A 25,045-nucleotide genomic window follows, 5' to 3' on the forward strand; every position below is an offset into this window, starting at 1 on the left:
AGGATTCCAACAAACAGCTTGTTGGCTGAGCTCGACAGCAGGAAAAGCTGTAGTCGATCAGTTCTGCACTCTTCAGCAGGTGTAATACCAGTTGATGGAAATTGCAATACATGGTTTCAGGGGACATGCGGATAATGTGTCCAGATGATAGCAAACATCAACAAAGTGTAGGAAAAAACATGGGCAGATGTTTGGCTTATTCTGTCTACATGGTTACATGTTCTTAAATTCACTCTAATGGAGTTTATCTACTGTCACATTGTGGTTTGCTGTGTTACAGAGAAGGATTTTATGGTAGGCTGCTAATCTTACAGAGCAGTTCACCTGTTGCAGCAGCCATATTTTGCAGTGTCTCAGCTGCAGGTTTTTTGATTTTTTTTATTTTTTTTTCTTAATTCTTTATTTCCAAACATATTTGAGTGTTAGGTTTGTCGACAGTGGGATGAATTGCTTTGTGGTTTTGACAGGTTATTCTTGCAGTGAGACTGGATACTTCAGACATTCACAGACAGAAAGAAGATAAATTACACACTTTTTCAAACTTCACCTTAAAAAAGTGCCTCCAGGTTTATCTGACTGAATGACTTTTACTTTTGTTTATCTGCTGTGTGTGCCAGGAGTACAGTCAATTCTGACATTACTGAAATAGAACTTTGACTTAACTTCATCAACAATATTAAAGTGCATCAATTAAAAATGTTTAGCCAGACTGACAAATTGTAAGTCATTGTTCTGTAGGTTCATTTATGTATAAATAAAAGCAGTGGTGAATCCAGCTATCCTGTAATCAGAAGGTCCTGCTGTCAGTATGCAGATGTAGGCAGAGCACCCCATTTGTCTGTTACCTGCTCCAGTCTCTTCTCTCTTCATTCCCACTGCTATAACTCTTTAAAATTCTAACTCATCATGGCTTGCGAATTTAGATTCAGTGCTTTGTAAGATTAATTCAAAAATATATCAAACTGTAATTTTGAAGCTGATGTGAGCATTTAAAAAAGGGGGTTTATCTGTTATTCATTTAATGCAGCATGAAATTAACATCTGAATCAAACAGCAAAATTTTAGTAAATAAGATCCAGTATCTATTATGAGGCCTCATTATTCCATAAACATAGTAATATTTTTCAAAGTGCAATTTTTTCTCCTTCCTAAGCCTCTTGAAACATTTCCCTCTGTTTTTCAACAAAGCATTGTGTGTTGATGTTTGTAATTAGATCATTTGCATAGAGTGGTTGTCATTAAGAAGTCAGCATTTTCAGCAGTTACAATGTTATGGTATCTGAGTGATCCAAAGCTTTTTCTAAGTATTTTAAATCAGAACTTAGGTCACGTAGTTCTTGTCATGCTAACCATTATTTTCAGTGTTATTTCTCACATGACTGCTTCTCAGGCTCAAGTTTGTTTTACTGTAAGTAATTTTGTAGCCTCCATCGTAGTGGGATTCTAACTACAGAGTGTTTTGTTTAGGCAAAACACAGTTGCATGTTATTTGCCTGAAGTCCTGTATCCACAGCCATGTGTACTCAGTTGCTACAGAGAGACCTTTCAGCCTCTCTTCACAACAAATAGATGGATGAACATGGTACCAAACATGCCCACAGTAGTGGTGTGGATAAAACTGCCTGTAAACTCACTAGGAGGTACAAAGCCAGTTTCACTGTTGTGGGAGATGTGCTCTGTAAATTCAGAAAAGGAAATTAAAATAAAAATAATTAAAAAAAACCCAAACCAAACAATTGATATGCACTTGAGCACTCCTCCAGGAGGTTCTGCTCCCCTCTGTCCAGTCCTGACTAATCAAGCTTCATAACAGAATTAGGGTTCGTTTTCCAGGCTCCTCTTGGCTGTTGAGAGGCTGTACCTCATGCTTATTGTAGGACTGCATCTGAAAGAGCTCCCTACCCCTTTCCTGTGTCGAACATGAACTGGAAGAACAAAAGATAGAAACTGCAGTGTGGAGATGCAAAGCTGCTTGAAGGGAAGGGAGCTGAGTTTTAAAGGTTACATTTTCAAACCCCTTCTCTTTAAGTGGGATTACACTGTTGTGGAGGGGTTTACTCTCTCCCTCCCCCCCCAAAAAAAAAAAAGATGGGGAAAGTTGTTAGAGACAATTTATATTCTGATGATGCTGTCAAAGACACCCCAAACATTGTTGCAAAGTCATGAATGTATGCAAGGCAGGGAATGCTGTATTTCTTTCACTCTCTCTCTCTCTTTCTGACTTTGCTCTGTAATGGACATGAGCCAGAGAAATGTTTCTCTCAGTCAATGCAGTCTCTTGTTTGAGAAAATGAAATAGAGTTACTACAGACAGTGCATCTCATTAAATTATTTCTTTCATTGTAATTCCAGTGTCTTTGCTTTTGGAAATGATACATACTTTGCCAGCTGTGTCATATGAAAAAATCAGTCTTTACCAATTAGAAATCAAGGAATGGGAAAATAACCCAATAATATAAAAGCTTTGGCTTAAAATCCTGACTTTGGTATGCTAAATATGCACTCTTCCTTTTTAAGGCAAAGAGGAAATTACTTTATAAATTTCCAGCACTTGCTAAGTAATCAGTTTGATGTCACATTTTGCTTGCCAGGTGATTGGGTAGTGTAAAATACACAAGGAACAGACCACAGAACAGAACAGGCCCAGAAAATTAAGTAGTCTTTCTTCTAATCTTACAGTTTAGCATTGCTTATACTTGTGTATTCCAGGCTGCTGAGACTCTCCTCAAAAGGGTCTGGATCAAAGAAGCCAGACTTACATAGCAAAGTCGTCTCAGGACTATATCCAGTGTAGCTTCTCAGGTAGAATAGGGAAACTTAGTGCTTTGCATGGGACAGGCTATTACTGAAATTGGAGAGTGTCCGTGAGCAGAGAGGAATCAACATTGTAAGATAAACCAAGATGAATCATCCATGATCAATTCAGGAAAAAATAAAAAAATAGATTTTCTCATATAATTTTTCATATAATTGGGCATCCTATCAGTTCCTATCCTCAGGCACACAAGGAAGAGGATATACCTCTCACACTTGTCAGAATGGGAAAACTCATGAAAATTCCTTTGTTTCCTGCAGAATGGGAAAACTCATAAAAATTCTCCTGTTTCGTTCAGGGAAGGAGATGAATTTTAATGTCACAGGAAATTACCTAGTACTGTGTGTGTGTGGAAACATCCAGTCAAACTTTCCTGCTTCTGGGGTGACATGTTTGCCTCAGTAACCTTGGCAGTGCTAGCTGCAGACAGGAGTATGCTCCTTAATTCCAGGCATCTGTACAGGCTGGGGCCATGCAGCTGGCAAGCAGCTTTGTAGAAAAGGACCTGTGGGTCGTGGTGAATGCCAAGTTGAACATAAGTCAGCAATGTGCCCTTGTGGCAAAGGTGTCCACCAGTATTCTGGGCTGCATTAGGAGGAGTTGTACCAGCAGGTCGAGGGAGGTGATCCTTCCTCCCTACTCAGCACTGGTAAGGCCACACCTGGAGCACTGGGTCCAGGTCTGGGCTTCTCAGTTAAAGACAAATATGGACATATTGGAGGGTATCAGGTGAAGGGCTTCAAAAGATGATGAAGGGACTGGAGCACCTCTCCTGTGAGGAAAGGCTGAGAGAGCTGGGGCTGCTCAGCCAGAAGAGAAGGCTGAGGGGGTTCTCATCAGCATCTATAAATAGCTAAAGGGAGGGTGCAAAGAACAGGGAGTCACATTCTTTTCTGGTACCTCGGGATAGGACCAGAGGCAGTGGGCACAAATTGAAACAGAGGAGGCTCCGTTTCAACATCAGGAAATGCTTTTTCACTATGCAGGTTACTGAGCACTGGCACAAGTTACACAGAGAGGTTATGGAGTCTCTCTCCTTCCTTAGAGATACTCAAAAGCTGCCTGGACATGCTTCTGGAGAACTGGCTGTATGTGGTCTTGATGGAGCTGGGGATTTGGACCAAATGATTTCCACATGTCACTTTCACCCTGAACCCTTCTGTGATCCTGTAAGATGCCTGCCAAGCATGGTTAGGGACTATCCGTGATGCTGATATAATGCATTGTGGTTTGTGTGCAGGTTGGGATTTGGAAGTGGCCAGAGTAACCTTGTATCTTTGCTTTGTTCTGCAAACATACATTGCAATTCCAGATTCTCATTATTTCAAGCTAGTGAAGATCATTCAGAAGTGTCACATTTCATCTGATTTCTGTCTCTGAGACATTCAGCTGTGCTAATTATATGGCTTGGACAAAATAATCCCCAAAAAATCGTGGTCATAAGATGCAGAAAAATTTAGATAAGACTTTAGAACCGTGTCTAGGAGATCGGTGAAGTAAAAATGATGAGGTGCCCTCGTGCTGCTTCAGTTTATGGCAAGTGCACATCACTACTTTCCCTTAACCAGGGAGCAGCCAGAAATATATCTACCATAGGATCACAGGCAACATGCTCTCAGAGGACCCGGCAGGGGGGATGAGTTTAGCGCTTGCCGGCCGTGGCAGAACTCTTTCTGCTTACCTGCACCAGCCGGGCACTCGAACCGCCGTATCACGTGTGTGAGCCACAGCAGCTCTCATCAGACATGAAAGGAGGTTTCTATGCTGCGTGGTGCTGCCGGTGCCTTCAGTCTCTCCCAGGCTGCGTGACCAGCTTCGCTCCTGCCCCTGATTTCTCAGAGTGCCTTGTGCAGCGAGGCGAAAGGAAGCTCTGCTGCGGCCGGTGCTTCTCCTTGCCTCCCGACTCCGACCGGTTTGGAGTGGTTTTCCTGCCGCTACCATGGAAACGGTGCCTACAGTCACAGAAGGGGGAATGTGTGTGGCATTCAGCCGCTGTCAGGTGTGGGGAAGAGAGAGCTTGCATTTTACCCACTCCAAGTTCCCGCTGCGGGGAGAAACCTCGCATTCAACATGGGGGGCAGGGGAGAGAAGAGATACGGCTCTAAAGCACAGCTCAGAAACCAGGGCTGCAAATGAATTCAAACCCTCTTTCTGCCATTAAATTCATTTAGAGTGCTACATTTAAAATTCAGTATGTGCTGGCTTGGTTTTCTTTACTTTGCCTTTCCTTTTCAATACTATAGTATCATAAACCAGTCTGTTCTGAAAAGAGAGCTGCAGCTCCTACCTGCTTGTAGGGCTAAGCGTCAGGGGCTTTGGAGAAGTGCATTGTGTGTGCTAGATCTTGGACAAAATTGCTGGGGTTATCAACACTGCTAGAAGATTCCAGCATTCCTCACAAGGAGGTAGATACAATTTTGATCATGGTGTTTTGCTGTAATAAGGGCTTGAATTTCAGATGACTTCCACAGTAATGTTAATGAAATAACTTGGAACAAATTGATTCATTCATTATTTTTAGTCTCTCTCTTCTCTCATTTTCCTATCTTTCGATTCAGTGAAAGTAGCAATGATTCCTGTGGCTTTCTTATTTTGGAATTGTATCACAGCAATAATTCTGGTATACCTCCTGTAAGGAACATCCTTGTAGAGATGCTTCTGCCTATTTTAACCTACCAACAGCTTCGTGAACAGCATTTTGGTGGCAACTGACTGGTCTTTGAACTGGTATCTGTCCTGTAATTGTGGAAACAGCACTATTATTTTAGTGAGGCTTGGTAATTCTGGAGTGCAGCAAGTGTTGATTGTGTGTTTGATCTCCCAGAGCCATAACCACAAATCCAGTCCAGTATTCTTTTGTTCTGTTCACTATTTTACTTAGAATAAGTAGTGCAAATCTGGGAGTCTTGTTTGTTTGTTTATTTGTGTTCTCAATAGCAAAACTCTTTTGTGTTTTATTGGAAGAATGGCCTGAATTCCCAAGCTGGATGTGTTATGGATGAAAATACGGCTTTATATTAAAGAAAAAAAAAAAGGGTTCGTTATGTTTCCTGGTTTCTGTTTTGTATCAATAAATGTATGTTTCACTAATGAGAATGGCCATTCTTAGTTGGACCACTTGTCTCCACTGATGGCCGTAAATATATACTGTGGGCAGACTGAGAACAGGGCAAGAATGTATGATACCATTGCCTAATACTCAAAAGCCACCTGTTTTCAGATTTCCAGAACCCAGTGAAGTTATGATGTGCTCAGTAACCATCAAAAGCATGCCTGTTACATAAAGAATGATCTTCTTTCATCTCTTTTCAAGTCTGGCTCTTATTTGCTTCATTTGATATGTCCTACTTGTTTTGGAAGAGTTAGTGAATATGCTGTGTGGGATTTTGTCCTCTCTAAGCTGTCTTTTTTCCAGACTGAAGATTCCCAACTTCATAGTTCCTTGTACAGAAGCCATTATCCCTGTACTCCTTTTTTCCATCTCTTCAGTTCTGCCACTTCATTTCAGACGTGGGAAGAACAGAACTTCATGTAATTTCCAAGCTGCTGGCACACCATGAATTTATTCAGCACCATGAGGCTGTTGGTGCTGTCTGGGTAGGAAAGCAGGTGATCAAGTGGTAGTGACATGACACTCGTGTCAGTCCACAGTGCTGCTCCTGAGATGACAGGGGCGTTGACCATCCAGAGCTCTTGGGTGGGGATGTGGCCATTCAGGTGAGGGACAGTGGGGAGGGCCTGGTACTCCTTGCTGGGCTAAGTGGAGTGGGGACCTCACATGTTGGACTTGTTGCCTGGTGGACCATGAAGCTGGCAGGCATAGGACCTGTAGAGCTGAGCAGCTTATTCTGTAGCAGGCAGAATGAGCAGGAAACCAATAGGATGTCAAGCAATGACACAGGAAAGGCTGAAGCACTTGGCCTGTCTTTACAGGTGATGTCAGGCCCCAAATCTCTATGTCAGGAAGCAGTGGCGAAGCAAATGACAAACCACTGCTCATAGAGGAGGGTCAAGTAAGGGACCGTCTGTAGAAACAGGACATGTACAGCTCCTGATAAGGTGCAACTGAGGGTGCTGATGAGCGAGCTGGCTGATACGATCGCAAAACTACTTAATGTCTTTAAAGGGTCATGTAAGTAAGGGGAAATCCCATATATCTGGAAAAGAACAAATATTGCAGCCAACTACAAAAAGGGCAGAAAGGTAGATCTAGCAAGCTACAGGCTGGTCAGGCATATGTTTCTGGGGAAAAGTATATAACTCATGGAAGCATTTCCAGAAAGTTGAAGGGCATGTGAAATTAGTTTTGGTTTTGCTCCATGAGGATCACTTTCTACTTATCTGCAGGGTATTAAATCTCCCACTTTGTGTCCTGCTTTTTCAGGCTGTGAAAACATCCTTATAAAATTCTCTGATGCTGCCCTTCAGCCTTACCATCCTGCATAATTTTATGTTGTTGCCAAACTTGGTCACCCTGTTTTTCACTCCTTGTTTCAAGTCATTTATGTATGTATTGAACAGTGTGGAACACAGAACCAGAACTTCACTATTGGACACCTGTAATGGATGGGGACCTAGGTGAGAGCTGGCTCCCTTTCATGACTGAGAGACATAACAAAGTATGGTTTTGTCAAAGTGTATTTGGTAGAATTTATATGTTTATGTTCATTGTGACTGTTGGAATGAGGCAGGAAAACATAGGTTTGCTGCTGTTTTATGACTTTCATACTTGGCTGCGCTGGGGTGCCTAGCAAACGCTCTCAGTGTGGACAGCAGTGAGATCATGAGAATGATCATGGTGGATGCACTGCATAGGAACTTTCTCAGTTACGTGAGACTCCTAGCATTAGCTGTAATGAGACTTCTCAGCTTGAAGTGTGGGCCTGAATGGTGATTTGGTGGTAATTGGTGATGTATTTCTTCTTAATCTCTGTTCTCTCTATGAAGTAATGATTTGGTGCATTCCTAATTTTCCTCTGTGCTTTACTTATATATATATATCTGATTTGCTTTATTGTGCTTATTTACTATATATATAAAGATATATAGCCTGTTAGTGTGCATGTTTGCTTTAGTGTACTTATTTAATAAACTGTGCATGTTGCAGGGCTAATGTGTAGTTGTTCTATTGAGTACCCTGCCTGTTAGCAGAACAATACCTTCAAGTGTGGGAATTTACAACTTATTTCTAGTCTTGACCACCTATTTAAGAGAGTACTTATCCTTACAGAAACTTTCTGGATAAATAGTTTATGTTTATGTCACTGTCCATGTTATAGGCTCCACTAATTCCCCTGATATGACTGGCTGGCTTGCTGCTTTTACAGATATTATCCTATAGATCTACTGGGAAACTGACATTGCATTCAGTATCTTTCAGTTCTCAGGTACTACATCTGTTTTAAGCCATGTATTTTTTAGTTCCTTCAGAACTCTTGAGTGAATACTATCTGATCTTTCAATTTGTTACTGTTTTGTCAGTTTCACAACTTATTCTACAGTCACTTCAATTTCAGGCAGTTCTCAGATAAGACTCCCTCAGTGAGTTCTTAGCATAGGAATTTCCCATGAAATAGCAAAAACCTTTCTGAAGGATTTGTTTAGTTTCTCTTCAATGAACCCTTTTATATCCTGATAACCCAGTGGCTCTACAGACTCTCCAGGCAGCTTCTTGCTCCTGATGCATTTAAAGAAAGATTTATTGTATGCCTTAATACTTTTGGTTATTTGTCCCTTAGAACCGTATTGTGCAATCTTGAGTTTTTACATTTAACCTGTCAGCATTTATGGCCCTTCATTTTCATCATTGGAAGATGATTTCAACTTTCAGAAAGATCATTTTTGTTTCTAATGACTTCCTTTGCCCTCCTGTTTAACTCTGCTAACTTCTTGTTTTAAGTTTTTCTTGACACACTGCATTGGCTATGTGCTTCCAGCATGGGGGTATCAAGTAATTTCCGTGCCGCCTATGAGGACTTAATAACTCTTAGGTTTAAACAGATTTTTTTTTTTTTTTTTTTTTTTTTTTGGTTTTTTTTTTTTTTTTTTTTTTTTTTTTGTGTTGCATACTTTGTGTGGCTCATAACTGGCAGATTTTCTGCCTTCTGTAAGAATGTTGGATCTGGGCACAGAATAATCACTTAAAGAGTGGCTTCTCTGCTGCAAGATGTCAAACCATCTTTTGTACATTGCCCAAGACCCAAGTCAAGAATTATATATTTCTTGTTGGCATAGAATCATAGGATGGCTTGGGTTGGAAGACACCTCAAAGATCATCTGGTTTCAGTCCCCTGCCATGGTCAGGGACACCTTCCACTAGACCACGTCACCCCAGGCGCTGTCCAGCCTGGCCTTGAACACTGCCAGGGGTGGGGCAGCCACAACTTCTCTGGGCAACCTGTGCCAGTATCTCACCACCCTCATAGTGAAGAATTGCTTCCCAATATCTAATGTAAATCTTCCCTCTTTTCGTTTTAAAGCTATTTTCCCTTGTTCTATCCCCACATGCCCTTGTCAGAAGTACCTCTCCAGCTTTCTTGTAGGCTCCCTGTAAGTACTGGAATGCATCCTAAGCAGCTGTCTATGATAGTGTCCAAAATTCAGTCTGTGCGCCATGTCTGTCTTTTGAAATTGAAGACTCCTAGAACTATCACACTTCGTATCCTTCTTTCAAAAGATATGTCTCTGCCTTGATGGACAGCCAGTACTACCAACTCCATACTGTCAACCCATATGTCAACCCATACAAGTTCTTTTTATTCAGTGATATTGTTTATATAATTTGATTCTAAGCTCTTTTGCTATCTTTGCCCATAGTACGAATGTTATACTGAACTGCATGTTCCTCACGTACTTGTTTTCAAACAGGTAACTTTTAGGCTGTAATTTCATTATGAAAACCTTTTTACTTTGTTCAAAAGATGAGCTATTATGAGAATAAGATCATAATGATAGTTCTTAAAACTAACATTTTCATTACTAATTGCTTTTCTCTTTCATAAAGAACAATATGAATCTGTTGGGAATTTGTTGTATCTGTGGTGTTTCTGCAGGGTAGCCAGAAAAGGAATGAATTGCCTAATTATTTTACTAGTTCTCTTCTTTCTAATAGAAGAAGTCATAAAAAAGGAAAGATCCAAAAGCATAGTTTAAGCTATTAAAGTTAACTGCTACTGCCATGAGTCATCTGTGAGAGAAAATGTGCAAATCTCAAGGGTTTGCAGTCCTGTAGTTCAAATATTTTAGCCCGTGCTGTTTGCAAACTTGTTTTTCCACATAATACTTAATAATAGTATAAATAAGTGAATTATTTGTCCAATCATTGTACTGTCTATGAAAATACTTGATTTTTTGTGTATGAACACTCGAGTATTTGTGCTGAATTTTCCTACAGTTTTGTCGTAATACGTTTAATTTGAAAGTCCAACCACATTCAGTTAGCCTAGCAAACTGAGTTGTGCAAATATACAGAAAATCACGATTCTATGTTATCAGTTGTAAGACAAGAAAAACCAGAATTCTGTAGGTATTAATTTGCATGCAGTAGGTTACCCTAAAAAAAAAAAAAAAAAAAAAAAAAAAAGGCGAAAACCTATATTGCTTTGTTAGATAACTTTTGAATCCCCTACTAACATGGTAATGGCTAGCTTTTTAATAGCTACTCATGGCAATACTCGGTTCTAGTAGCCTAATTAATTCAGAGATTCAACGATAATTGCAAATTATGGAGTCTGTTCTTGGATATGCTGCACTGTCAGTCTGTGTATGGATTGAGAAATCAGTCTCTCTTACAAGGCAAGGAAAATCAAAAGAAAAGATTGTTCACCAGAACAATTTCTCCAGTGGAAGCAGGAAAAGAAGAAGGTACTAAATGTCTCTAATCTCTTAGACCATTCTGGACAACTGTAAAGCTAAGGATTTATAATGCTGGCTCTTCATCTGCACTTAATGCAGTGTGTCTTCGAAATTCTGGAAGGGAGAACTATTTTAGAGATGTGTAAACAGGAAACTCTTGAACCCCATGAATAAAATGTCAGAGAAGACTTCAGCTCTCTAAACATGTAGATAGACTGCAGAAAAAGTGTTGTTACTGGTATCCACATATGTTGGTGTATACTGACACTTCTGTAGCATCTTGGCATAATGCCCATCAGACCACAGATTAGATGAGAGAAGAAAAGGAGACTACGAGCTGAGTATGTTGTCAGAATCAAGAAAGGTTTTCTTAGTGGTTCAATATCTTGAACATTTTTAAAAGTTTCACTTTTTGAAACCACATTCTTTCATTTTCTTAGCTTTTCATGGGCCTTTAAACCATACAAACATTTTTTACATCATAATAAAGCATCTTCCAGCTACAGCAGGACTGTGTTGCTCTTTTCAGAACAAAATTGCCCTGCAGATGTGTATTGGGATATCGAGATTAAACACATTAGCCCAGTTTTCTGTCTGATATATTAGATTTACCGAGCATGCAAAGTCAGGCTCCAAAAATGGCTACTTTAAATGGAGTTACCCTTCTCTTTTCAAATTAAGACATAGTAAATCTTTGTGCCTGGACAACTGAGAAGTAAAGGAGAATTACAAGCCAGTGTAACACTGAAGAGTCAGGGTTTGTTACCAAACTCCATGCCTTTTTCTCTCACTCTCCTTGGAGAAGATTCATAATCTTTGAGGTTTTGTTTTGCTCCCACATTGAGCTTTACAATTAATAACAATAAGCCCTAAAGCAAGTCAAAGCTAGTGAGTTAGAAAGTTAATTTATCTTACATCCTCTTTAAATTGCTGCTGCAGAGGGTGGAGAAGTAAGTAAGTATGAGATTAGAAAGCTCTTGGTATTTCTAATCTTGTCCTAACACTCCAAGGCTTTTACTTACACTTTATTACTTTGGGGACTGAAGTAGTTTGCATGGGAGGAAGTGGAATAGCACAGCAATCATGGTGGGTGATAAACCATTGGGAGTGTTGGCAAGGGATGCAAAAGCTGGTGAGAAGAAAGGAGTGAGCTGAAAGACTAAAGCTGAATACAAAACAGAGGGAAGAAAAAAAATGAGATAAAAAAGAATCAGGCAATTTGTAACAGAAAAATGGAGATAATCTGAATAACTTTGGTGATTGTGGTGGAGAAGAAATAATGCAATTTTCCTAGGAGCAGAAGTCCAGGCAATTGGGCAGCTTGCCTTCCGAGAGCAAGGCTTGCCTGTAACTCACAGAGGAACAGGGCAGTGTGCCTGGACTGCTGAAACATGCAGCTGAATGCATTTGTGACCTCGTTTGTATCAGAGTCCTAAAAATAGAAAACAAAATAGGGTCTGATTTCTATAAAAGTTGCTAAAAGCGTGAAAGGGGCTTCTCTGAGGTAATCTTACATGGAAAAGAAGGAATAGTGTATTTCTAAACACTATAATCAGTCAAACTAGTCTTCTAACCCGTAAATAATCCATATGCATAATAGCCCAGATGCCATGCTAATCTCTTGTAAAAAAGCATGGGTTTGCTAAAACCCTGAGATCAAGTGAAAGGAGTAAGCTCGAGGAGTGCAGGTTGAGGCTGCTAAAATACTAGCACTTAGATTAAATCAAATGTGTCTATGTAAGGGTGATGATGATGATCAGAGAATCTGATAGCCACTGACCTCTTATAATAAGGGTTGGTATAAAGCCTTGGGGAAATTTCCAGAATTTAGCAGTTCTAGGATCATAAAAAAATCAGGTTAAAAGAGACCTCCAAACAGGTCCAGCTTCAGTGCTTCTCTTCTCTCTCTTCCAGTTGGGGTTATTTAGAAGAGAATGGAGTTGGCTCTTCTGAACAAGCCCAACTCTCTCAGCTTGTCTTCCAGGAGGTCCTCCAGCCCTCTTACCATTTTTGTAGCCCTCCTCTGGACTCACTCTAACAGGTCTGTGTCTTTCATGTGGTCCATTCCCCAGAGCTGGACACAATACCCCAGGTGAGGTCTCAAGAGCAGAGTAGAGGGGGAGAATCACTTCTGTCAACCTGCTGGCCAGGCTTCTTTTTATGTAGCCCAACATACAGTTGGCTTTGTGGGCTGCAGGTACACATTCCTAGCTCACATCTGATTTTTCATCTACGTGTCTCATATTTCATCCCTCCCTTTCCTCATGTCTCCTATTCTGTTCTCCCCAACCATACTTCCTTTCCTCCACTGGCTACTCCCATTTTTCCAGAACTTCTTCAGCACCCCTGAACACCACCTATCAATAAAACAATAATCCCCTGTTAAGAAGTAAGAGTCTGCAATTAGATCCTCCCTAGACCTTCCCTTTTCTGTGCTAAACAGCCAAATTCCTTCAGCTTCTTCTTGTATAACATTCTGTGTGCTTCAGTCTTCTAACCCATCTTTGTGGCCTTCTGGTGGTCTTGGTTCAAAATCTTGTCATGTCCTCATGGCCCAGAACCAGATACTGTACTAAAGATGTAGCTTCAGGAGTATCAAATAAAATGGAATAATGACTTCCTTGGTCTGCCAGTGGCAGTTTTGCTAGTGCAGTGAAATAAGTGGTTGGCCATCATCACCACAGAAATGTGCTGCTAAGTCACAACTTGCTGTCAACCAGACCCTCAGATCTTTTCTGTGGATATGCTGTACTACTGTTACATGGGATTTCTTCCTCCATGAAGGATTTTTCAGTTTTCCTTTCTTGAACTTTGTGACACTATGGTTGGCCTGTTCCTCCAGATTATCAGGGTTTCTCTGAATGGAGTGCTACCCTCCAATGTATGAATGCTTCGTTAAGGTTGATGTTATCTGGAAACTTGCGGTTGCACATAGCTGCAGTCAGAGCTTCTAACAAGACTTTTTTTTTCTTTTTTTCTTTTTTTTTTTTTTTTTTTTAATCTTAAGTTTTTTGGCCTCCCTTAAGATCCTGCAACAACATACCCACCACTGAGTTTCTGAATTTGCCACCTCTCTGCTTATCTAATTATTACCTTGTTGTGAGCTTTTTCCCTCCTCTCCTCCCAATTTTATTTATTGAAAGGGAAGAATGAAACAATCCAGTGAAAAAGTACCAGGGAAAACACAGTCCAACAATGGAGAAAGTAGAGAAGCTGGAAGAATTGAATGCTGTGTTCTAAAGCCCAGTTTTAAAGCTTCTGAACAGCATTCAGTGTTAAATGGATAGGGGCACTGCTAGTGACGTTTGTATCTTGTTTGAAAGCATCAAGACATTCTGTTTTCTTTCTAGTTACAGGATGGGCTGTCAGGTCTGGTTTGTGTATGATGCTGTCACTAGATTCCTGCCAAGTTAAACTTCCCTAGATTTTGATGATTTCCTCGGGAAGTATGTGCCCCAATTCTATCTGCCTGTGTGTGTCCAGTATGATAGGTTATAAGAATGGCTTGTTGCCAACACCACACTAAGTAATGGCATTTACTTGGAGTTTATACGTGTGCAGTATATGGAACTATGCATGATGCCATAGGATGTGCATAGCAATATACACATACTACCTGTGACATTGAGGTACACTTTTTCTGGGTTAGTAGGTTACAGCAAGGTAGAGCCAAAGTTCTGTGTTTCTACACCCAATGTACTTTAGGAAGTTCTGTGGTTTCTAAGATGCTGTTATGAGAGGTTTCAATCCAGGAGATGATTTATTTGTTTGTGTAGCTGTAATCAGGCTTTCTCTATTCATCTCACCAGGGATTCCCAGCCTTACCTCAGTGCTGTTATTTGTCTGTATTTGAAGATTCAAATGATCATCAATGCACCAATTTGGTTTTATGTAGTATATTTACAGTCAAAAGCTAAACAGTTCTCTTCTCTTAATGTTATGACCTTAAGATTCTTGGGAATTCAATAAGGCTGTTCAGCTGAAATTTAGATTTTATTTTTTTTATCAGCTGCTTTTTACTGTTTACAGATTTTGCTGTGCCTTTTGCTCAGCATCAATATACATCTCTCTGTGAAAGGATTGAAGGATTACTTTAAGATTACAAAGGACAGAGTAAAGTGAGATCTATTCTGAGTATCTGCCAAATATCTTTTGACCTGTTTTACCCCTCCCAACACTCACATGGGTCAACACAGACCACTTGAGGGGTACAAAGCATAAAAATAACCAAATACCCTCTTACTTGGTGTGCCCTGAGCTCAGGAGTTCATAGCCTGTCCAAAGTCTGTGAACTTTTCAATCAGGCTTATTCAGTTTCTGGACCACTGTGAAATGTATGACCTGACTCAAGTCTTATTTAATGTTTGACATTTTAGTGGCTGCAGAGGGTAGATAAAACATAAATCTCATACTGAAAAGGCAAATACATCCAATTGCTGTCTATGGAATAATGAATATTTTTTACAGAAAAACTCATGGTAGTGGCCAAACACCGCTTTTAAGCATAAATTGCTTCAGGTCCTAGCAGTTACATAGTCTTTTTATCACTTCAAAACATTTTGATAACATTACCATGATGTTCCTCCTTTTCCAAGCTGCTCTCTTGAGTGATTTCTCTGGATTACTCGCAGCATTATGTCTAATCTTTCTGTTGGTTTCCCACTCCCGCACCCTTTATGGTGCCAAGGATTGCCAGACTGGTCATTTCACAGTGGAGTGCCTGTGCATGTGCACTTGCTTTGGCACCATTGCCCTGTGTATCACAGTCTGTGAAGTTGCACTTGACATGGCATTAACTTAAACTAATTTTGCTGTTGCGAGGTAGTTTCTGCAGTTCTTCATTCTGCAATTGTCTTGACAGCAGATTTGCATAATCAGTGGGTAGGAATTTGTTTTTAATTTTGATGTTGCAATTAGCTTGATTCAGACAAATAATAGAAGGTTGTGCAGATAACACAACATGGCATGAACTGGTGAAAATGATTGTAAACAGAATAAATAAGACAAATGATGGAGTCAGGTTCAGTGGTTATTTTTATAAAATGTAAGCAAATACTATTTCTAGTGTCTGTCTTCTGGTACTGTGACAGCTGCTTGAAATCTAAACATATGGATTTATTCAAATATTAGTCACTCTCACTGCTTTCTGAATGAAGTGAAGGAAGCTTATTAGTTTTCTGCCTGGGATTCTTGGTACAGAGGGATAGCAGACTCTCACAACTTTTGCTTGAGTTCTTCTTTTCTTCTTTTGTTCTAAAGGCAACCTTGTGGACCTGCACCTTTGCCATCATACAAGGGAATACCTAACACAGTTTGTTAAATTTAGTGTAGAGGATAATTCTGAGGTAAGAATTGTTTGGCTCTGCTGCTTCGCATATCTCACCTCTCCACCTTTCGTCTCCTTCCTTCCATCCCTAACTTCTGTTGGCACCTGACAGAAGACAGTTAAGTGAGAAACAGCAGCTATTAAATCAAGGTAGTAATGGAGTTACTGCTCAGCTATTATAGCCATTTTCATGCATTAGAAACCCAGATATTTTTTTTTCTTAAGTGATCCAGCATATCTCTGCTTCCTGCTGGAGGAGAAACACAAACACAACTGTCCTTTTCCAGTCATCTCTGCAGGGTAGAACTTGAATACCTGGGCAGTGAAACCATGTTACACTTTCTACATCTTAAGAACAGAGTTCCATATATAAGGGCACAATTACTGAGAGAGAGGCTGTTTAAACTGATGATTTTAGGACATTTGTTTGAGTAGCAATTTGTATAGGAGGGCTGAAATATTAGTGGATGATGAGTCATGAAGTATACAAGGAAGTAAAAGAAAGAAGGAATCTGGAAAAGAGCAGAAGGGGGTAAGTAGGAAGGAAAGATAAATGACAGACTGAAGAGTAAAAGAGTATATTTTGGAGACTAGAATAATGAACAAAAACTGTTCTGTAGATGAAGTAATCGTGACATAAAAGTTAGGAAAGAACAGAAAGGGTGTTGAAAGTAGTCACCTGGAGTGCTTAACTGAAGAAATGCAAAGCATAGAAAATATACGAGAAGATACAGAATCATACAATGCTTGGAAAGGACCTTGAGATCATCCCAGGTAGCAGAAGAAAAAGGCAAAAGAATATTTACTGTTCAAGTATTTCAGTAATACAAGTTTGGGGGCATTTCTATATTTATTTGACTTGGGATAGCATGGACTAAAGGGAGCTGGAGAGAGGTTGGTTGCGCACTTACTAGAATAAAAGGACGCAATCAGTTACATGACTGTCTGAGAAAAGACAGATGTAAGGTGATTCTTAGGTTCTCTTTGCAAGGTTATGAGGACAGCTGCACCTTTTCATTAGGTGGGTAAAAAGTGCTCTCTGGTAGGCCATGACAAAGAACGTCTCTGACCTGCCTCACCTGGCATGGTGGGAAGCGAAGCTGGCTGGATGACAATGTATGCTAAGCATCAGAATGTGCATCAATACCATTGTCATGATAGATTCAAGTAACTTAAACAGTGCAGTGGAACAGAATAACTGTGAAGGCTTTTGCTTTTATTTTGAAAGTAAACTTAATGCTCTGTTTGGTTTTGTTTGGCATTTTATACTATCAGGATTTCCCAGTGCTTACATGCTTTGACAGAAGCATGCTTGCATAACAAATACTATGCCACTTTGATTTTAAATTTTTCAAAACTTTAGCAGTATTTCTGTTACAGTCCTTTCTGCAGTAAGGGTATTATTTTATGCAAACAAGGCCAGGATTTGAATAATGACTCTTGAAAAGTTGACCAACGGTCTCTTCATTTTTTCGGACAATTAATTCTAATAAGTGGGAGACAAATGCTCTCTGTGAAGTACGCGTATATGAAATAGGTGATGTTTATTACGTAGTTTTTTAATAGTCCTGCTTACAAATAACACTGAAAAAGTAATTTCTGAGTGCTACAAAAATGTGCAGAGAATATTATGAACTATGACTAGTAATGCACTATTAACATTCAGTCAGCAGCGATGTTTTGCTCTTTACATCAGTCTGACTTGATAGTATTCTTGTACTCTGGATAGTGTTGCTTGGAATAACAAATACAGAATTAAGTAGGCTTTGTCAAATACTCAGTGGCTATTTAAGTACACACAGCACCCTGTTTCCTGCTGTACAGAACCTGTGTGGACTCCCCTTACTCACAGTGCAGGACACCAAGCTATTTGATGCCAATAACAAGAGAAACAGAGAGGACTGATGCAGCTGAATTAGGTAGAACGACCACCAGCCATTTCCTTCTTCCTTTTAAGTTATGGTTTGCCTTGTTTCAGAGATTTAAAAAGTGTAATGCCTTTGTTTCTTGGTCAGAGGTTTTAGGTAGCAGATAGGAGGAAGACTTCTGAATCTTTTTCTCCAACCATTTATTTCTTTCTCTCAAATACCAAGTTTTTCAGTGGCACTTAGTGTATGTAACTTATTTCCAGGGGTGTTTTTCTTCCAGGCAAGACATTGCTGGGGAGTTATTCAAGGGACTCTCTCTCATAGCTCCGCATTAGGGGAGCTTTTGAAAGAAGAGAGAGAAAGAGATAGTGGGTGCATTTGTGTGGACACAGGAATGATTTAACAAGTGAATTATCAAAAATATTTCTCCTTCAGCCTTCAACAAACCCAAGGAAAAGGTGCAAGAAAGCTGTTTCTCTTTACCTGTGAAAATGACTTCATGTGACCATAACCAAAATGAAACTGCAGCAACATTTGGCAAATTTACAACAAACGTTAATTCCCTAGAAGTGTCTCAATTTTGTATTTGATAAAACTGCTGCTGTCATATGTGGCAAATGCAGCTCTTTATGGTGTAGTGGGGATTTTACTTGTATTGGTTTTGCCTTTACTTTTCTTCTAACTGAAAAAAAAAATAAGCTCTTTTGTATAAAACAAAAAATTCTTTAGATTTTTAAACTCTCTGGATAAGTGTTACCTGGTGGGACTGGTTTGGCTTTCTTGACAGAATAAAAGGAAATATATTCAATTAGCGGAAGGTTTTTTAACACAGCTTTTGTCTAAAATTACTTGAGTTTTCCTTCTGTGCATCATTAAATGCAGAAATTAAACTGCCCTCAGTACATATCAACACACCTTCAATTCAGTTTATTTTGCTAGTGTGTACTGTGACGGTTGTCTTTTTTTGACTACAAAAGCTTTTGTCACCACGTGATCATCTGCAGAACTTTGCATCTTTTTTTTTTCAAGTACCACAAATTATTCTCATTTGTGATCATACTTATATCAGCTTGTTAAGTCATTTGTGTGCTACTAAGAGGTCTACATGAAGTATGAATGATTCTGATGTAGGCCTAAATTGCTTAATGTAGTTGGAAATTCCGTTTCTGATAAAGTGTCTCATTCCATGACATATATCATTAGGGTAAATGAATGAATGAATAAGTGTTGCCACTGGAATTTGAACTGTGAATGTGTTTGAAAAGGAAAAAACAAAAGCTTTCCTATGAGATATTATGCCAACAGTTCTTGAACAAATTATAATTTTATATATGGAAATTCATAATCTCAAAAGCAGTGAAACCAAATGGTTTATTTTTTTCAGGAACTGCAGTTTGAGAGACTGACTCGAGAACTTGAGGCTGAACGTCAGATTGTAGCTAGCCAGCTAGAGAGATGTAAGCTTGGATCAGAAACTGGAAGCATGAGCAGCATTAGGTAATGTACAAATTGTTAATTTCTTTGTAATGTAATGAATTTTGTTGCTGTTATGAATTGCCACTGAGAACAAGATTGATCATCTTTTTGTTTTTTAAAAAAAAAAAAAATACAAGGGAGCATGATTTTAGTAGAACTTAAAAATTTGGATTTTTATTTGCTTTTTAGAAAGAGAATTTCAGGAAGAGGCTTAATTTCATGCAATTTGACATCTGGTTTGCCCTGTAACAAAATAGTAGTCACATTTAGAATTTATTGATTTGCTGTAGTCTGAATGGATTAACAGCAAAACTCCTGTTTCTGTTACCAGTAAAGCTGTATTTTTCAGCCAGAGGTTTGTAGCTTCTTTTAGCCAAAATGTATTGATAAGTTTTGTGAACCTGTTTTCTTATTTCATCATGTAAGGTATTAAAACCTTTAGTGATAATTACTTAAATCTGCTGACCTGACATTGAGCTGGAATGATAAGACATGAATCATTCTGCTTTTTTTTTAACATTGGCTTTCTTTAATTAAGAAACTGTTGTGATACATTGTTTGGGTGATGACGAGATGAATTAAGAAACTGTAACAAAAGGAAGCTGATCTCTTGGTCTGTTTGGTGCAAGTAAAGATTTTGTAGTTTTGAGCTTCTGGTTTCTTTGTTTTCTCAGGTAAACCTAATAAATGATAGATGGCAGAAGTTGAGTTAAAAGGATTAAGAAAAAAACCTCATTGTACAGACGTATCTTGTGTTTTTATCAGTGGAAATACTAAGTGCGTTACCTTTTCAATATATAAGATTAAGTATGATATACCAAGCTTAGTGCCAAGTTCTGTGTGATACTAGTAGAAAAACTACAAAATTATCTTAGTATTGGAAGAAACTCTTTAAGCAATTCAGACTACACGCCAATCAAATATAAATGATTGATTGATGATAGGAAATAATTATTCAGTAGAATGCCAAAGATGCAGCAAAAATACTAAATATAACAGTTCAGTTAAAATGGCAAAAGTCAGAAGAATCTTTCACTAATTCAGCAGAAGCTGTACAAGAAGTTGACTTAAATATAAACATTCTTAGCAAATCAAGTGAGAATTAACTCCCTAAGATAAAATCTTACTTTATTCTATATAATCTTTTCCACAAACTGGACTTATATCAACATTAGAGAAACTATATTACTTAGAATTATTTAAGCACAGAGGAGGTATTATTTAGCAATGCAGTACTAGATTTGCACCTTAAGTACCATAAGTGCACTCCCTCAGTACTTTAAATTTTAAGTATGGTGTGACTGCATTTCAAAAAAGCCATATGAACTACTCTTGAATTATTTTAGGATTATCCCAGCCAGTGGTACGGAGGCTGGGAAGTTTCTTGTTTGGAGGAAGAGGTTTTCTTGGTTAAGTTCTTTCCTAGTGGTGAAGTTATGCTTTTGAATAATTAGTGGCATCAAGGTCACTTACTCAGCTGTTTCTGAAGAGGCTCCAGCTTGTTGAGGAAGTTCAATATTTTAACTACTAATGTCTGTGTGTAATAAATTCATACCTAGAACAACAGGAGATTTCATGGAATTTTTTGACATCTGTAATTTGCACCAGAAATATTTTACGTATGAGAGTTTAACATGACTAGTCTTTCAACTAAAAACATTGTAAGAAATACTTGATATACTGTTGTCCAGAAGAAAACATCAAAAGCTTACAAATAGGTGTTCATAGACTTAGCAAGTGCTTTAAAAAGTAAATCAATAATAGCCTAATATTGTTTATGCTGGGTTGTTGGTTCTCCCATACATATTAAATGAGTATTTTTTTGTTAATTTTAAAAATAATGAATCATTGTGGGAGGGGGTAGAACTAACACAAATGTTAAGTGAAGTCAAAAACCAGTCTGGCTGCTGTGCTGACTTTCTGGTGCTCATTCAGATTTGAGAATATTCCTTTTGACTTAGTGTAGTGAGACAAAAACTTGGAAGATAAAGAGCTGTGTAGTGGAATAATATATGTTAAGAAAAAAAGTATCCAGCTTGTTAAAGTCTTTTGGAGTCTGTGGGAGCAGAAGAGGCTTGCTTAAAAATACTTCTTTTCATATGTATGGCTGCTGTGAAGCTAAGCTTTTCAGACATACCTGCTTTAATTCAAGGTAATCAATTTTGTGATTTTAAAATGTTTCTTCCTGATACAGGGCAATTTGAAGATTTTGCTGTCTTTATTTTATTAAGCTACTGAATAATCATTTTAAACAAGATTTTCTGGCAGAACACAAACTAAAATAATGCCTTGTAGCTGTTATTACTAAGCTTTTATTGGTAAAGAGCTTTTTAAAACAATCCTTTAATCAGTTGCATTTATTCTAAATACTGTCATTATTCAAAGTGAAATCCTACCTCTAAGTCTTCAGTAGAAGTAGAATAATACACATCCTTCAGTGATGTCACTGTTGTCTGGTGACACATAGGCTTATTGTTCAGATGCTTTTCCATATCAAGGAATAATCAAACTGGACTGATTGTAATCAGCATATTTTAGTATTGGGAAGTTAGATTATTTTTTCCTGCTTCAAAATAATTCACTCAAAATATCTAAAAAGCATTTTTCTTGTTAATATTTGCTACCTTGTACCCAAACATCTAAAATTAGTAATGGAGTAGCTGTCCATATTTGCAATTTTAGTCAGTCTAAAATAGCTTACAGTGGTTTTTTTTGCTCTGTCCTGGTCTAACATCTCAAAAGTACTGCAGATAGACATAATAAGTAGTTATAGGGCTCTTTGTTGTGGAGATACCAGGAAAATTGATCTCAGCTTTACCTCCATGGTATAGTAGTTTCATGGAGTCTTCCTGTATGTCTTAAAATTGTGCCCTTGAAACCAGGTTTTAGGAACGTGCTAAAGGGCTGTTTTTTCTCCCTTCAGTTTTGCTTTCTGCACTCACCTTGCATGTTTGACAGTTGGCCTGTAAGGAGTTGTGTATCCATCTGTACCAGGAAGCTCCGTGTGGCTCATTTTTCAGTCATTAATGACTTCCTATTTCTTGACATAGAAATTTGGATCCAGAAAGTAATGCACATGATTATGCAGCCTAGATCCATAATGGGAATCACTGTGTCTTACACTGGTATAGCTCCATAGCTCACACTGATCAAGCTTGGTGAGAGGCAGCTCTGAGTAGACAGGAAAGAATCTGGCACTCATAGTTTCTGTGATACAAAGTGGTATTGCTGTACTGTAGTTTGCCTGTAGATGTGCCAGTTTGTTCAGAAGAGATTGGATTAGCCAGAACTGACTGCTCTATCCAAAGCTCTGATTATGACAAGTCTTGCTCGACTGAAGGGACACAAAAGCTCTGGTCTCCCACAGGACCATTTCCTAACCTTTTCAGAATTTATTTGGGCATGTGAGGAAACACCACAGCTTAAAAATTGTTCATCATTTCTGTGCCTACCTGTCTCACAGCTGGGCTCCATCAGAATACCCAAAGTAAACTTTGTCGTATCCTTGATCGGTAGTAATTTTTTAGAGGGTTCGGAGACTATATTCACTAGGAATTCTTCCAAAAGAGCTGGAGTGTGTTCTCTTCAGGACCAGGTTCTTGGCTGTGCATCAAAGGGAGAATCAATGGCTTCTGATAAAGCTGAATAAAATGCTTAGACCATGAAGTAGGACAAAATTAGGGAACTCTTCCGTGCCACAGACTTTCCCTCTGGCAGACTCTGAGCAGTTCATTACTCAGCTTGCTGAATATTAAAATTTCATCATGAATTTCATAAGGAGCCAAGTCACGTTCTGTACTGCTCCATCCCTCTGGCTGAGGTGCTTGTTCCTTCTGTGCCAGAATCATCAGTGTGTCACCTCCTTTTGTACAGAGGGCAATTAGATGCCTGCATTATCTTTGAGATCTTCCATCTTTGATCATTTTAAGCACCTATTAACGTATTTCAGATTTCCACATTTCCCATGGCCATATAATATAGTTCCTCAAAACAAAAGCTGATGAAAGTGAGAGTGTTTTTTTTCCTGTCAGAGATGAAAACAAAATCTCTGAGGCACTTTGAAAACTCAGCTACGTGTTTTCATATTTTCTGTTTTCTCTTGAAACAATTCAGAGAAAATATTGCCATAGAGTTGAACGACTGAACAAGTAAGAAAAGAGATTTCATGCATATATGTGTAACATATGTATGTCTTTACGTAAAACAGGTGTCCTTTGGACTTCGGTGAAGAGCTGTACTTGTTAGTAAATCCTTAAAACATGTTTCTGTTTCACATTCTTTATCAGTGTTTGATGTGAACAACTTACGTTTGTTTACATTTGTGGTTTTTTATGGAGCCTTACTGTTTGAACTACAGAATTTAGCTCAAGCATAGCCCACTCTTTTTCTTAGAATATACAGTTTGCAAATTGGTCAGGCAATCGAATTTTTCAAAACTGAATTTCAGCCCTCCACTGAAATTTGTAGAAGTGATTTGCCATTTGCTATTGAAAGTCTCCTGGAAAGACTGGATCATCCTAAGCAATATGCTACCATTTCTGTATTTTACAGGAAGCAAAAATTTAATAGAACTCACTGAATTGCATGGAAAGCTTACCTGCTTTGTATATGCTTTCTTTGGTGTAGTTTTCTGTCTTGGAGTTGCTTGCGTATTCATACTTTTTTACTTGGGAAACTGATGTTTTACTTAGGAGGATACAATTTTTGCAAATTCCCTGAAAAAAACCATCCAGCAAGTCTAACCCATAAGATCCTTCATTTCAAGAACATTTAAGAGAGAGATGAAATGCACTGTGACATAAGTAGACAATTCCTACTGTGTCAGTAAGTAAATAAAATTGCAGTTATAAAGTTTTCCTGTATAGCTATAGGTGTTAGATCTAATTTAGGCTACTTTCTGTGGAAGTGTGTATAATAGCCTTTGTAGATATTTAATATTGGGGGTTGAAAAATCCAGCACCCTAGTAGAGGTGAGGCTGCCACATCCTAGACCTGCACAGGCTGGAGAAATGTGCCGAGTGGAACCTTATGAAGTGAGGGGATCTTGGACTGCAGTAGCAAAAGCACAACCAAAAGATTAAGGGAAGTGATTCCTCCTTTCTATTTGAAAGTCAGGAAGCTACATCTTGAGTACCATATCCAGTTTTGGACTCCCTAGTATGAGAAAGGCATTAGCACGCTGGAGCAAGTTCAGTAGCAGTACATGGCTGCCAAGAATGCGGGGGGGGCTTGAGGACACTTGGTACATGAAAAGAGTCTAAGGGAACAGTATGGGGTTTAGCTATTAGAAGAGAAGGATCAGGAGGGGTCTTTCTTCTGTCTACAACCAGGTAATGAGAGGACATAGAAAAGACAGGGTGAGAAGACAGGGTGAGACTATTCTCAGAGATGCATTGTGGTAGAATGAGAGGTGGCAGACACAACTTGGAAACTTTTTTGAATACATGGAAAATTCTGACCAGATGTAATGAAAACATTTTTCACCATGAGTTTAGATAAAGAGTGGAACAGGTTGCATTGAGAGGTTGTACAGTTTACCTGCTTGGAGATAATATAAACATGACTTCTCCTTCACATCTAGGTGGTTTTTGGGTTTTTTTGTGCTTTTTTCTTTTTTTTTTTTTGTTTGATTATTTTTCCATCTAAATCCTAAGAAAATAGTTGTATGAGAATTCTGTATTTTTTTTTATGTTAAATTTTCCAAGT

At 38.7% G+C, this 25,045-nt stretch overlaps 1 protein-coding gene across 1 annotated transcript in view; it reads left to right on the plus strand.

Moving 5' to 3' along the window:
• Positions 1-25,045, plus strand: part of CTNND2 (catenin delta 2) — a gene marked incomplete at both ends in the record, with an annotated part of 536,439 nt that overhangs the window by 117,483 nt on the left and 393,911 nt on the right. The window contains one exon of the mRNA XM_080639304.1: positions 19,248-19,360. Coding sequence (XP_080495430.1) covers positions 19,248-19,360 — 113 coding nt within the window. The remainder of the gene's footprint in view (positions 1-19,247; positions 19,361-25,045) is intronic.

The sequence above is a fragment of the Psittacula echo genome, assembly GCF_963264785.1.
Source record: "Psittacula echo genome assembly, chromosome: 2".
Taxonomy (NCBI): Eukaryota; Metazoa; Chordata; class Aves; order Psittaciformes; family Psittacidae; genus Psittacula; species Psittacula echo.